Source organism: Berghia stephanieae, chromosome 2 (assembly GCF_034508935.2).
Source record: "Berghia stephanieae isolate SIO BIC M18660-M18661 chromosome 2, UCSD_Bste_1.3, whole genome shotgun sequence".
Taxonomy (NCBI): domain Eukaryota; kingdom Metazoa; phylum Mollusca; class Gastropoda; order Nudibranchia; family Aeolidiidae; genus Berghia; species Berghia stephanieae.
Genome location: NC_088361.1, coordinates 63,722,424 through 63,738,645, shown reverse-complemented (window position 1 = coordinate 63,738,645; position 16,222 = coordinate 63,722,424). Strand labels below are relative to the sequence as shown.

Here is a 16,222-nt window from a genome sequence, read left to right as displayed (position 1 = left end):
ATTATCGTTTATAGTCAACCTTTTTAAAAAATGGTCAGTTCTCGCGAAATTATATCAGTCAGACTAAAAACACGCAGTTTTGTTTGTTGGTATGTCAAATTTGCCTGATGGATGTTGTGAGTATTTTATCAAAACGCATAGCATCATTTTTTTAATCCAATAAAATCTCTTTGACTTTGGCGTCATGGTTGAGTCTTAATTTGTTCCGAACTACATGTACACAGTTTCAGGTCTGATACTGATAACCGAACGCAATCGTAGGCTTTATTTATTTACATTGTTGTAGAAGGGACAATATTTTGCATTGGTTTGCAGTATTTCCGTAACAACAATGAGACCATAACAGTTAGGATTATCAGACCTGCAGCTGCCGTTGTTTTAAAAAACACAGTATAGGCTATGCAATGAATGTTAACCAAATAGCACAGAGCTACTGTGTTCTTTAAATAAGTGCACGTCGTTTCGACGTTTTTACGTGTACATATTGAAAAGAGGATAGGAAAATAACAAGTACATTGTAGGTCTACTTCTGTGTTTCAACAAACGTTGTTACGTTAAATGGGCGTCAAATAAAAATATTGAAAGCACTTGATCGTGTCAAGGATTTTCGCCTGCGAACCCAACAATGTAAACAATACGCATGTATAATTTTGAAAGATTGTGTAGGCCTATGTGCACCCATTAAATTTTAAAAATAACGTAAATCAGACCTTTTTAAGATTTAAATTGTTCGTTGTAAATAATAATTTTGATGCTTATCTTTTACAGTCGCCATTACTGTTTTGTCGCACCAGCAATATTCTGACCTCATTAGGCCAACGTTGCTAGTAATCAAATGCCTTCACTCTCTCATTATGGGGTCCCCGATAGCTCAATTGGTAGAGCACTCGCTTCACACACAAAGGGACCATGATCGAGATTTTGTTCTGATCTGTTAGATCTGGCGGAAAGTACTAGCATCATATCCGAAGGATAGCAGAAATTGCTATTGTCCGTTCCACGTTATAGAAACAGGGATAAACTGCAATTCCATGGGCTTAATGGCTCTCACAAAGTGAAAAAAAACGAAGCAAATCAAAAAAAAAAAAAAAAAAAAAAAAAAACACAAAAAAAAACCACACAAATAAATATAAAAAATTTTTGATCGAAAACCAAAGTTGAAAAATACTATGAATTTAGTTCGTAATACTTTCTTTGTCTTATTTTTGATTGTTTGTTTGTTTTGTTGTGGTTTATTTTTTTTTTTGTGTTCTTTTTTTTTTTTTTTTTTTTTTTTGCCTTTTGTTATTGTTGTTGTTGTATTTTTGTTTTTTGGTTTGTTTATAGTCTTTTTTTTTTTTACTTACTTATCTCGATAACGACTGTTGTACCATATTATTCTTGGATTTTGCCAGACATTATATTTGTTTGTTTTTGGAAAATTTTGCAAAAATAAATATCTGCCATAGATGAGTGCTTCTACCACCTTCCCCTTCCTCGACAATGTATACATATATATATATATATATATATATATATATATATATATATATATATATATATATATATATATATATATGTATATATATATGTATATATATATATATATATATATATATATATATATATATATATATATATATATATATATATATATATATATATATATATATATACAAATGTACAAACATGTAAAAATATAAAACCAAGAATCAATAGCAATACCTTATAAACTATTATTACTACTACTACTACTATTATTATTATTATTATTATTACAACTACTAAAAAAAAAACAATAAAATTTAATAATAATTAAAAAAAAACAAAACAAATAATTTCTTTAAAAATGTAATAAAATTGTAAAATAGATAAATAAAAAAAAAAGATGTCTACAACACGTGGGGTTCCCAAGCGGTCACCCATCTAAGTACTAACCACGCCTGACGTTGCTTGACTTCGGTGATCGGACGAGAACCGGTATTTTCAACGTAGTATGGTCGTAGACAACAATTGTCGAAAATAGGATTTTATATAACGTACAAGCACTATTGCTAATTTATATAATGATGAAGATAGTTTAGAAATGTATAATATTGTTAGTTGAAATAGCGTGTTGTATTCGTCTGTTGCACAATTTGTCGTTACTGGAGAATTTAAAATGGCGATAGGCTATCTTGAAAGCGGCATGGGACACTTTACCGGAAGCGAGGACTAGAGACGGATGCGCAAAACCAGGATGACGTTCTCTCTGTAAGGGCATGTTTTTCATATCATATTGATTAATCGCTTAGCCTTTTAAAAATATATTAGAAGCAGACCTAATTTACCTGCAAAAGATAAATCAGATTTTATTTGTAAAGAATAAATTTCTTTCTTTTTGACTTTGCCAAAAAATAGTGATGTTAATGCGCATCCAAATTCGAAATATTTATCCTGTTTATTTTTATAGTTTATAAGCGATATCCGGATCCGGCTTGCACATTAGCAGGACAAAAATAAATAACAATAACAAACAACCCTCCAGTCTTCGGGAAAGAGTAATCATTAGTGATTAATGTTTATATGTATACTACTTTGGCTTGTCATTGATTCAAAATTTATGATCTTATCGAAATTCGGACATTGCCATTCTTCATTTAACATCAAACGTTTACCCGGAATTGTTCCCAAGTAAGATAGACTGACGGTTTGGAGTTTAGGTTCAGGCTCAGGTAAGCCATCAAAAGCAGTTTCAGTTTAGATTTGAAGATGAATTTGTTTTCTATAAAAAAACAACATTCATTGTTAGACAATCCTTGGCCTTGATGATTAAAGTTATGTTTAAAATTATTAGGGAGGCTAGGGAGTAGGGGGACCAAGATTCTGGTCTACCTAGCCAAAATTGGCCAGTTTGGCTCGGGAGACCAAGATACAATTATTCGAGGTTAACCCCGACAATCGGAAGCAAACGTCATTCAGTTTCTGCATTGCGCAACCCCAATTAATAATGTGTTAGTGTTATTCATTATTGAACATTATTAATATTATATTTATATTATTATATATATGTAACAAGTAAAAATTAGTAAAAACTATGACTATGATTTATTTTTATTTTTAGTAAATGTTCGATTTCGATATTTTAAAGTATCTCAAAATGACACTGACACCCCTCACTATTATATCATATCATATCATACATAAGGGTTGAGTAGGTCTATTGACCTTTGAATACAACGGGAAAGAAAAGTAAAATATCGCTGCAGATCTCAATCAGGCCATAAATAACGTTAATTCCCAAATAACAGAAATAGTGAATCAAACATTAGCAAAGTACAAATCATATATATATATATATATATATATATATATATATATATATATATATATATATATATATATATATATATATATATATATATATATATATATATATATATATATATATATATATATATCAGATATATTTGATACCAATATCAACATGTTATATTTGGTACCAATCTTATACACATCATTTATCACAATCATACATCATAGAAACATATGAAACTTTGAAATTCATCTGTAGGTAAATAATTATCAAGCAAATATAATATCCTATAACATTCACCATAATCATATATCATAGAAAAAAGCTCTCTGTCAATGGCATTCTTGAATCTATTTACGGTTTTGTTATTTTTGTGTCATCCTTTAGATTAAATTATATCCATTATGTGCAGTTTGAAATAATGAATTAGTTATTACAGCCCTTGATAAAAAAAAACAAAAAACAACTTACCATTGAGATCCTCTTGTAAATTTTACATGTGAGAATTGGAAAAAATTATTATGATAATATTACATTTCTTACGTATCAATGTGAATCAATTGATGAGATCTCTTAAACATCTATATTTGAGTGAAGGTAATTTTAGTGTTTCTGATTGTTCTTCCGAGGAAAATGTAATAAGCCACTTCAATGTGAATATGCCTTCACTTTAAAGGATAATCTTTTTGTAAAAAACTACCTCTATTTCAAAAACTTTAACTTGTTTCAACTTTCTTTTTTACATTTTGATTCTTCACAACTGTTGTTCACTTTTGCTTGTTGATTCAGCTCTCTTAGGCCATTTCTTGTTATGTTGAGGTTAGTTCTGAAATTAAGCTATAATGACATTCAAACGACTTTGCTAACATCACATGACATTTTTTGATAATTTGACTTATGTTTTGATACTGCTGACTCATCACTCTGACTCAGCTCATACCCCTACTATTAATACTATGGACTGTAGAAGGATTGTTGCCTGTTGTCTCACACTATCAAAATATGTAATTAAAAAACAAAATGTCTTGATTTTATTTGGACATTGCATTATGTTGTTAGAAAAGCTTTTCCCTTAGACCGCAGTTATTTTGACTGACTATTGTTCCTTTTGAAGAGTTTTAACTCTTTTCTTCTAATTTCTAACTGGACTTCCAGTTGACATATGATTTTGGCTTACAATCAAATAAATTGGGTTTATAGTTACTATAATCATTATTTTGATTTGCATCAATTTTATGTATACTAAGCAATAATTAAAATGAAATTCTGGTACTGTAGACCCTTTCTGTACTCATATTACTCTTCTGTCGTGAAGCAGAATGTCTCTTTTGAAATTTTGATAATGCCCTTTGCTATAAATTATGTTTATTTGTATTTGTTCCATATTATACTGTAATATAGAAAAAAATCATTTTGTTAGGGTTGTAACGTGGCAAAAGCATTTGGAATATTTGTCCTTCTTCACAAGTTGTGATGTCCCGTTCATTTTTCTATGATTATTATATCTCTACATATATTAATACATTTTTAAACTTTACATCTAACACAGTTTTGGAAGTGAGTTCCCTCAAGTATTTATTATTACATCACGATGCCTTCTCAAGATTCCTTCATTGGGTCAATGGTTTCCATTGAATGTGGCACACTTGGTTCATATCAAGGCCATGTTAAAAAAATTGATCCAGAAATGAACACACTCACCATAACTCATGCCTTTCACAATGGGTTAAAATGTGATGAGCCAGAGATAAATCTCAGGTAAATTTGAGAAAAATAAATCTTAATTTTGTTAAAGCTGTTAGCCTACCAAATCCCCTTGTTTTCCTGTTCTTTAAGAAATGAGAGCAAATCCTAAACAATGGATGATTACCGAGTTATAAGAGATATATTGTGACAAGGAAATGTTGGACACATGGCTTTAATCATTTCCATATCTAAGACTAGTTATATTGTAATTCATTGTAATTGTAGCTTGTGTCTGCTGGGAGATCACATCTTCTTTTAATGAAAGTTAAACTGAAGGAAATCATAGCGGAATTACCACTATTTTGCGACAACAAAAAGAAATCAGAACACTATTTTCAACACGTGAAAATTCCCCAGTGTTGTGTCTACTAGAAAAATGTCCTTGAAACATTTGAAAATCTGAGTTCAAGATATGAAATATGTAATTTTATATTAATTTTTTTGACATGCCTTACGATGACTTTCATAATTAAATGATGTTTATTTATATACCGATAAAATTAGTTCATGAAGTTTTACCTTGTCAAATTTAATTAAATTAATTGTTTCAAAAACTTATGAGTAATGGTTTGGAGTCTTTTTGTTTTTATTACCAATATGAACTAAAATAATAGTAATAATAGACTTCGAACCTATTTGAGGTTAAATGTGTTTTTCTATGAGCAGTTTGTTATTCTTGATATCTAGAAGACCACAAGAGACCTGCTATCCGTTTTTGTTCCCTTTCTAAACAAAAAGTATAATTTGGGTTTGCAAAAAGCTATAATTTTTTAGAATTCACTAGAAAATGGCCTTTAATGTTAGCAGGTTCTATAATTTACTCATATGATATATCTTTTTTAAACAGCTCCACCACTATCAAAGAGATAAAAATTATTCATTCTCCGTCAGAAGCCAAAGAAATTATTGACAGAAAAGTCACTCCTTCCAAAATGACAAAAGAGATTGATGAGGTGACAAAGCCTACATGTATATCTCCTGTGAAAATTATTAAAGCGGCCTCTTCATTGAGTAATAAAAGTGGAACAGCAGCTGTTGACAACTTTTCTGTCACTGGTGGTGGTGTTGATGGTGGAGGAACAACATCAGGAGTACCAGGGCCTAGTAAAACGGGATTAACACACCCAAAAGGAGGTTGTCGTCGGAAACTCTCCCCTCCTGATAGTCCATCAAAATTTATGGAATCATCTGGTTCTACAACTCTTGGTCCTAGAAGGAGAATGAGTAATAGTGCAACGAGAGATACATCAAGTGGTAATGATTCCCCTGACAAAAATGCAGTTATTAATACTCATCATGGAAGTAGTAGTAGAGGTAAGGTGGTTGTTGCAGGGTTTCATTTCCAAGAGCCATATGTGCTAATATAGCAAACTCTTTATTTTAAATAAATTGTTTCCTTATCAGTCCAAATACTTTAGATGATACACCGAACTGCTTTTAAATTAATTTTTTTTTTTTTTGTGATTTCATATATATTTTGAATTATTGTATTGATCTGGTATTTTTAAGATACATTTTTATGATTTACCAATTGAATCAATCCCAGTAATATTTACAACTGTTTGATGTGATTTCTTTTACAGTAAACAACTTCTCTTTCCTGTACTGACTTTTTTTTTGAAGGGGGGGGGGGGTTGTGTCTCTTTTCAGTTTATAATCAAGGTTGTTAATTTTGGAAATTAAATACACAGATGCATAGGAAACAGTACCATTCAATCTATCTACCACAAACTTTAAAATGTATTATTTAATCATTTTCTAGGTGGTATAAAATCTCACAGCAGAGGAGGAGGATTGCAAAATTCCAATTTTGTGAAACGAGAGTCTAGTCCAAGGAAGATAGACAGGGGAGGAAGGAGAGGGGCTAATTCTAAAAATAGTGAATGCTTCAGTGCACCCGTAGATTCCTTCTTGCAAGAATTTGATTTTGAATCAAATCTTAAATTGTTCAACAAGAAAGCAGTTTTTCAAGAAATAGAAAACAGTTTTCCTGATCTCAGCCTTGAATCTGATCCTAGAGAAGACAAGTATAGACATGATGAGAATGTCCTTCAACCAGGGGAAAACATTAGCAATGCTATTGAGATGAAGCAACAGATTAAAATACCTGAATCAAATCCTCAATTGTACTATACAGGTAAATGCACAATTACTGTTATTATTTCTATTAACTTCATTACTTGCCTAGAGACTGTTGCCATGAATAATATGGTGTCTGTTGCATAGTTCAACTGCTTTCATGCTTTTATACCAAACGCAACATGTCCAATTTTTATCATGTACTGCTAATATGTTTCCTTTTTGTACAGACACTCTTGTAACATCTCATTCATACCTAGATTGGGGTTAGGGTCGAACTTAGCACATAATTTTGTCTTCCTTTTTTTCCCCGAGTTCTTGCACTATCAATCAACTTTCTCTTTATTAGCAAAAAAAATGACTGAAATTTGTTGCAATTCCTTATATTACTTAAAGACACAGATTATAGTGTGTTCAGTGCCTTTGCAATGACTCAATGTTGGCTTTAATAACAATTTGAGATTTTGTATGTTGGCCCGATTCAGTCACTTATCATGGTAAAAACTTGATGGTACAATTTTCATTAACAAGAGACAAAGAAGCTGTTAAAATTGAAAACTGGAAGGAATACATAAGAATTAAATTATGAACTTCATTTGTGAATGTTTATCAAGCTTTTCATTATTAAATTTTTTTTCTTAAATTATTAGTCAACAATTGATCCACCATCCTTCTTCAGTTCTGTGAAAAATAAAAAAAGTAGTTCTGAAGAAATAAATTTGCCAAACTCTTCACTTAAGTTTTGCTATCTTTAAACAACTCGCTGTTCGTATACCCACTCTGCAAAGGATCTCCAATATGCAAACTTAATATTTTGTAGCTTCCTTCATCTGAATTGAACCAAGGAGTTGAAGAATGTCTGCTATTTTTAGGCTACAAAAGCTGGACCGTAGATTTTTGATTTTAGGATTCACCTTTGGCATCTTTGAAGTCTTAATTTCATTTACCTCAATTTCAAATTGCCATAAGAATCATCATTATTCTGAACAAAAAAAAAAAGCTATTGAGAATGGTGTAAAAAGCATATTTTGAGTTTGAAAAAAAACACAAGACTATTCTACTTCCCGCATTCACATGTTCTATATATGCTGATGAAACAAAAATATGTGTAAAGGTATTTGCTTATTAGAATATTTGAGAAATGAACTAACCTCTTGCTGGTAAATAACAAATATAAACAGTTGCGTGATTTAATTTACAATCATCAATAACTTCATGTATTTTAAAATAAGGAAGAACAGTTATATTGAGACATAGTGAATAGTATAACTGCTTGATCTGCTGGAGACAGTCCTGAATCTGTAACTCTTTATGAAGTAATGAAGATATGATTTTCATTATAGAATATGTCATTCGCCACTTTTAGATTTTTCTTTTCTTTGTATTTTTTATTCCTTTTTATTGTTTTGAGACATTTTAACCTGTTTTGAACACTTGCATATTTATCTAATACAGACAGTGGTTTGGTGGTTCCATCCATCAGCCTTAAGCTCAGAGACAAAGTGTGTCAAGCTGCTGCCAATGCTGGTCTTTTGTTCCCTCGGCAAACAGAGTCATTTGGACGAGCAGCAAGTGAAATTATCATGCATTTGATTGGTGGCAGTCACAGGTGCGTTTCAGAGAGAGAGAGAGAGATTTGCATTCCAGATTAGTAATTATGATTATATATATTTCTAGATCCTCAAAATAGCTCATTGGAGTGTAGTAAAATTCAGGCGAGTTCGCAGGGGGGGGGGGGGGGGGGGGGTGGGTGATTCACAGAATCACACATTTAGTTTATTTGTTAAACTAACCTTATTCCATAGAGAGGAAATAAATGATTGCATCACTAAGCAGAAATAATGACATAGACTCTAGAATTACCAAGATATGAGATAAAATGAAAGATTAATCGCACAGTTTAATTTATTCATTTTTCTATGTCATGTCAATGTATAAAAAGACCAAGAATTTGTCACTATTAAGCAAAAAGGTTTTCTTTACAACTTGATATCACCCCTGCCCCCCCTATTTGATGTTTCTTTTAGTTTGTATTTTAAGTTAATTTATCTTATGATTGTTGTTTACTCGGCCCTGTACTGCACTATGCCCAGGGAACAATTTAATGGGAGAGCTTGTTCTTACCAATGTTGTCATTATTATCTTTATTATTATTATCTTTATTATTTTTAATTTTTTTATTAATATTATTATTATTATCATCATCCTCATCATCATCATTTTTATCATGCTTATATTATTATTGTTATTATTATTATTAATAGTGGAAAATCCGCAATATTTGTGGGGAAATGAAGGCTGTTACAAACGGGCACTATTCTATTTTACTTATTATAATACTATATTGTAGAAATTACATAAATCGAGATGGTCAACGATAAAAATCGGTTAAGTATAAAGTGTGTAGTATACACAAATGAATTTGGCGATAGAGCAGCCAGCCAAACAGTGATTTGCAACAATAAATGACTGATCAAAATCATCATGCCCAAGTGAGGGGACGGATGCATTTATTATTTTTTTAACCCAGACACGCTTTTTATAAGGAGTATCACTAACATTAACTTTTTTAAAATACTTATATCTTAATATACAAATGTATGAAGATAGTTAAAAAATTATAAATATTACTAAGTTATTTTAGAAATGCTAATTAAATTGACAAATGAAATATATCTTAATAAAGATATATATTTTAAAAATAAAATTATTTTAAATGCTAATCACTGTACTTTTAATAGTGGTCAAAACTTACAAAATATTTCTTTTCATTAAATAATGGAGATAACTCTTTAAGTGTCAAGTGGCCAGCCAAATTGCCATTCCCATGGCCAAGATTGAGCATAATGCGCCTCCAAATTTTGGCAAATCCGAAGGCCAAAGGACTCGTGATTATGCCCTAGCAGATATTCTAAATAACCATTTTGATCAACAGGGCAATCAATTAACTGAAATTTAATAAAGGTTTGCAGGTTACCTATATAACAATCTGTAAAATAATAGTTTTATCATTTTAGATTTGTCAGTAATTCTGTACTTGATGATAAAACTTTAACATTGGCTGTACAGCGCAATGTTGATCCCCAACCCTATTAAAAAAAAGAATAGATGACTATTATTGCAAATGTTATTATTAATTATTATCATTGTTATTATTATTATTATTATTATTAGTAGTAGTAGTAGTAGTAGTGGTGGTGGTGGTAGTAGTAGTAGTAGTAGTAGTAGTAGTAGTAGTAGTAGTAGTAGTAGTAGTAGAGTAGTATTAGTAGTAATAGTAGCAGGCCTGTAAATCTTCCGTCTATTGTCGGATTTCCGACAGTACGATTTTAATCTATAAGTGCTAAAAAAATAAAAAATAAAAGATAATAGTAAAAATAAAATTCGTAACGCCAAAGAACAGAACCAATAAAAAAGAAAATAAAAGACTTTTATTTAGTTCCTCGAAAATTTTTTATTTTATTCCGTTTCAAATGCCGACTTAAAAAAACAAATCAAAAAAACTTTATTTGTCGCATCAAAGACAAAACATGCCGTCTATCAGTTAGCTATAATATTATCATGCCACCTACACGCTCCGCTAGACGTATATGTATTCACTGTTTGGCTACTGTGCCACAGCCAGCGAGAGAGAGGTCGCGAAGTTCTCCCGAGTCGTCTTCACACACACACATAGTCAGTAAATAACACACATACAGAAGTGTGTCGAAACGGACCGGAAGGTTTCTCTCTATTTTGCTACCGACACACATGCATATCTCCGGTTCTTATTTCTCAGTCTCTATATTTCTTTGGTTCCGTCCTGATGTGAGACGGAAAAGAAAAAAATGCGAAATAATTATTTTTCTTCGAAAGCTCTCACACCACCGCACCACATCCTCTTCTTCTTATTCTTCTTCTTCTTCTTCTTCTTCTTCTTTTTCTTTTTCTTCTTCTTCTTCTTCTTCTTCTTCTTCTTCTTCTTCTTCTTCTTCTTCTTCTTCTTCTTCTTCTTCTTCTTCTTCTTCTTCTTCTTCTTCTTCTTCTTCTTCTTCTTCTTCTATAAGAATTAATCCAAATAAACGAAAGAACCAGCTTAAATATTTAACACAAACAGAAGCGAAGATGCGCAGCTTCCCGTGTCGAGCACTAGACGTCTAGATACACATACTTCAAAAGGGTAGGAATTGTTCTCTTCCTTTCATTTTGCAACTAACTCAGACCTGGGACCTCAAATAATTGGGATTTTTTTTTTTGATACCATAAAATAAGGACCTCGTTATAGATAAGTAGGGGAAAGTGACATGATTTGACTAGTCAATTGACGTGTCATATCTGTGTTGTGTCCATATTTTTTCCTGTTGTGTCTATTTTCGCGTGTTTAAAAAGTTCCGACAATTTTTTCACCAACCATTTTCTGGCCTGTAGTAGTAGTAGTATTAGTAGTAGTAGTAGTACAATCCACTCTAGAAAATTGCAAAAAAAAATAAAAAATTAATGAGAGCATGGGTAGTGGTGTAATCGTTTATTTGCTTTTAACGAGGCATGCTGCAGTGATTGTATTAGGTGTTTTAATTTATGGTGGAACAAGATTCGTGTCTTCTGTTTTTGGGAATTGGGTATATTGGCTGTTCTGTATAGATGTAGCCATAAGATAGTGCAACTCATTCTCTTTCATTTGCTATCTTGACTACACACATGTAAATGACAGACACAACTTTTTTTTTTTCAGAATTCAACCCAAGAATGACCACCAAATGCCGGTGGTGGTTTTTCTTTGTGGGGCACACGATCAGGGAGCCCTGGGTGTCTGTGCAGCACGTATCCTGTCCTGTCACAACATTCAAGTCACTGTTCTCATGCCTAATCTTGGCAATATTCCAGAGCATGTGACCAAAGAAATGGAACTCTACCAAATGTCCGGTGGCATTCTCATCCACAATGTCAAACGTAAGTTTTTGAGTTTAAATTCTTGGATGGTTGTACAGGATGGTGTCTTTCTGTTCTCTATTTCATTTATTTGTACTGTTATTTTGGTTTGTCTCTATGATGACTGACACTCATACTTGTCTAATTTAATTTTACAGATTTTGTTACATTCAACCATTTTAAATGCACCTGTAAAGGGAGGAATAGTTTCTTATTGTACAATGAGTAATGTCTTAGAAGGGGGGGGGGGGGGGGGGGTTAGCTGGGAACACATAACAGTATCTTTAACCTTGGTTACTTGGTCAAAGAAAATTGAGAGATAACTGTTCAACTCCAAGGAAGGTTATTAGAGGTGAGAGATAGCTGGTATATAACATTGAAAAGACAAGTTGTAATCTAGAAATGTGAAGTGTTTTAAAAAAGATATATTGTTTTGTAGAAGGCTCTAGTATGCTTACTTGCTATATATGAGCAAGCATGTGTGGTATTCAGTTACATAATTATCAGTAGTTGTAGTTTCCGGATTGTGATTACTAGTTGTGATCTTAAATGGAATTAATGTTGTGATCCACAAAGTGCTGTTTTTTCTTGGACTACCTTGTTGTGTTCAATGTTTTAGATTTGTTAATTAAAATGTAATTCTAGAAAAACACGAACAAGTAAAATTATCAAAGAGGGGATAGTGCCTTTTTAAAAAGCCGAACCAACTGGTTTCCTCCTAAATAATTGTTTAACAATTTTTAAAACGTAAGAAGAAAAGGAAAATAAAATTAAACAAAACAAAACAAATCTCACAAAAACAGATTGATCCTTATGCTGTTAAAGATATAGTAGGGTAGTAGTATATCCATAAATGAGTGGGCATAACTTTACTTTTCCTCCTTCACAGGTGTAACATGAGAACCTGGCCATTAACAGCGTATTCTCTGTCTGAAAAATTTGTAATATTAGCTTTCAAGTTTCATGTCTCATCCTACATGTTAAGTGTTGCTGTTGGCCAAGGATCCTTTGTAAATCATTTTGAACATGTTTAGTGGATATTGCGCTATTATAAATGCTCAAGGGTTTTTTTTTGGTTTTTTTTTTTTGGGGGGGGGGGGGGTTGTTTGTTATAAGGCCATGCAAAGATTGTCTTTACCTTATTTCAGTTTCAAGCTGTAATAATTATTGTTTTAAAAAGAAATAATTTCTTATGTCCAGGCCTTCCGACGACCATAGATTTGATAGTGAGTGCCCTGGATTCCCCTAACCATCCGACTCTCAGCCTGCAGTCATGGTATCAGGCCATCCTCAACTGGAACATCACTAGTGATATCCGGTCTCCCATACTGGCCCTAGATCCACCACCACAGGGACCAGGTTTACAGGCGAAGTAAATGAGTTGTTTACTTTTTTTTTTTTTAACAAATGAGAATCATAATGAAAATACTACTACTACCACTATAACTACTACTACTACTACTACTACTACTACTACTACTACTACTACTACTACTACTACTACTACTACTACTACTACTACTTCCTTGGAATCTTTGGAAAAGGCTGTTTACTCACATTCTCTCACTGTACTTAGTAGTAAAATGAGTACCTGGCTGTTAACAGCATTGTCTCTGTCGGAAAATATTGTACAGGCGTTGTGTCTCGTTCTGCATGTTACGTGTTGCTGTTGGTCAGGGATCCTTTGTATAGCACTTTGAGCATGTTAAGTGGATATTGCGCCATATAAAAGCTCAAGTTTTTTTTTTGTATATTATGTTTTATCATCATCCTCATCAACATCATAATCATCACATCATTATCATTCCTAGTAACACATGGGTAAGATGTAGTTTAAGGCTACTGCATTATTATGATAGATTTGAATATTTAACAATGGTCACTGACACACACACACACACACACACACACACACAGTGTGATGCAAGGTAGCAATGATGTCTGCTTGCCTATTACAGAGCACACTTTGCACATTATACTGAAGTGTGCTGCCTGGCAGAGTTCCTCTAACTACAGTGCAGCACGAAAATCTCGAACGGGCAAATCTTGAAATCACAGAAATCTGGAACAAATGTCAGTTCCCTTTTTTAATCCCTCTATTTTTCAGTGCGAGCAACCCGAAAAATTCTTGAACAAACTGGATCTTTATTTTCTATTGAACGGAAATTAAAGCTGCCATCGCTCTCCATTGATGTTGCGGGTGGTTGGATGGGAGCATCACCCTTGAATCATATACCTGTGATGTTCGCATGGGTGTACGATCCGATAGTGATGTCGTTTCTTCTTCTCTTTACTAGCCTATCCTGCTTCTTTGGTTTGTGATTGTATTTTTGACAGGGGATATTTTTTTTTCTGTAAATCTTCTGCCTGTTTGTTCTTGGTTATTTATAATTTAGCTTATGATATCTTTAGGTTATGATTTTGATTTACATTTGTCTCTATTTTTGTTAGATTGCTTGTTTTTTTGTTTCAGCGGTCTCTCATATAACCTCAATTGTGTTGGAAGAGACCTAAAGCAACAAACAAACAAAAAATCTCCATTGATGTTAACCGTGCTTTATAGTATGTCTTCACGTGCATGTATGTGCATGTGTATGTGTGAGTGGAGGGAGGGGATGTGAGAAGTATGTTTGACCAGTGTATATTCATGCAACACTTCACTCTGTCTAATGTGTACCAGTGGGAGACTTGGGAAGTAGTGATGGCATGAGACCATTAATGTTATGTCTTAAAATAAAAAAAGTGATATGGGGTGGGAAAGATAGGGTGAGAAGAGAGGTGCTGGGGAGATGAGGAGTGGTAGTGATTAGGTACCAGATTCATAGAGATGAAAACGTCGAGTGCTGAGTGTGTTATCAAGAATGAGATGTGCTGACTTTGTCTTCTTGTTATAGTACATTGAAAGGGAAACATTATACCATCTGTTATTGAATGAAACAAGACAAACTAAACGTGGCGCATCATTATAATGAGATCTTACGAAAACCACCAAAATTTACCCCCTCACATTCTTCATATTCTTTGTAAAATACTAAACACAGAAAACTCAAAAACACTGAAATCTCGAACAGATAGGCCCAGACCCAACTAGTTCAAGATTTCTGTGCTGCACTGTACATGGTGCGGGTACTACAAACAATGAGAATCATCAATAATCAATCCCAATTCCAGGCTAAATTGCTTGGTGATTGATTCTTGCCATTACAACTACAAAACATTGAGTTAAACAACAAATTAGTCAATATTGCCTTATATTATATAGCCATGAGGACAGAATAGATAATTATGATAAAAGTTCCATGTCTACATTTACATTCTCATGTATACCTCAGCTGTAATTATGGTAGGCTTTTTGTAACGAAATATACAAAAGTGTCAATTAGATGATCTGACTTAAAACAAACAACTGGTGAATTTGAAACAGTTTGTGAATGAGTTTTAGGTCTATCGATTGGTTTGCAAGGTCTCCAATCAGAATATTACATGGTATATTAATCACGTTTCAATTTCAAGGGATTAATTGTTTTTATTTTTCATATTTCCTTGTTTATTCTAGATGGAGTTTGTGCAAAGTCTTACCCCTCTACCAAAGCTCCACCAAGTGTGGGAACTTGTACCTTTGTGACCTGAGTATTCCTTCCGCCATATTCTCCCAATTGGACATCAAATACATTTCTCCCTTCGGGGCCAAATTTGCCATTCCTTTGCATCAGTCACAGTAATATTGGAAGATTACCTCCCCTATCTGTCTGATGGGACAAATTTAAAAGATATATAGGCCTATATATATATATATATATATATATATATATATATATATATATATATATATATATATATATATATATATATATATATATATATATATATATATATATATATATATATATATGAGCCAAGGTCAAAAGGTGCCCGCCTGATACCAGTGTTAAGAAAATTTGATTTTTACTTAATTATGGGCTGTTTTCATTGGGTTAATGCTTGTAATCCATTGATAATATGAAGAAGAGATAAAATGAGATAGCTCAACATACTCTGTTCAACAGGATATGAAATAAACAACTTGAAAGTCAAATTTGAATGCTGTTTGGCATGTGCTTAAAACGAGGTCAACGCATCACCTTTTTAGAAATCATGTAGAAATTAAATGTGATGTTTTAGGTCACGTGATTTAAATTTGACTAATAGTATAAAGTCAAAATTTACTTTTAAACG

At 32.5% G+C, this 16,222-nt stretch overlaps 1 protein-coding gene and 1 non-coding gene across 2 annotated transcripts; one reads left to right on the top strand and one right to left on the bottom strand.

The window, feature by feature from the left end:
• Positions 1-1,868: 1,868 nt before the first annotated feature.
• Positions 1,869-1,987, bottom strand: LOC144966784 (5S ribosomal RNA). The gene has a single exon (XR_013644270.1). It is a non-coding gene; the product is annotated as a 5S ribosomal RNA (ribosomal RNA).
• Positions 1,988-2,458: 471 nt separating this feature from the next.
• LOC144963702 (enhancer of mRNA-decapping protein 3-like) lies at positions 2,459-15,797 on the top strand. Its single transcript, XM_078897656.1, has 8 exons — positions 2,459-2,693; positions 4,824-5,032; positions 5,868-6,334; positions 6,783-7,157; positions 8,555-8,708; positions 11,811-12,028; positions 13,208-13,379; positions 15,564-15,797. Exons 2-8 carry the CDS (start codon positions 4,866-4,868, stop codon positions 15,727-15,729), a joined length of 1,719 nt encoding a protein of 572 aa, XP_078753782.1. The 5' UTR covers positions 2,459-2,693; positions 4,824-4,865; the 3' UTR covers positions 15,730-15,797.
• The last annotated feature ends 425 nt before the right edge of the window (positions 15,798-16,222 follow it).

Bases quoted from the DNA above. Each gene is read 5' to 3' on its own strand.
- LOC144963702 (XM_078897656.1), top strand. From the start codon at position 4,866: ATGCCTTCTCAAGATTCCTTCATTGGGTCAATGGTTTCCATTGAATGT. The intron at 5,033-5,867 runs GTAAATTTGAGA...TTTTTTAAACAG, and splicing joins GAGCCAGAGATAAATCTCAG to CTCCACCACTATCAAAGAGA. The intron at 7,158-8,554 runs GTAAATGCACAA...TATCTAATACAG, and splicing joins TCCTCAATTGTACTATACAG to ACAGTGGTTTGGTGGTTCCA.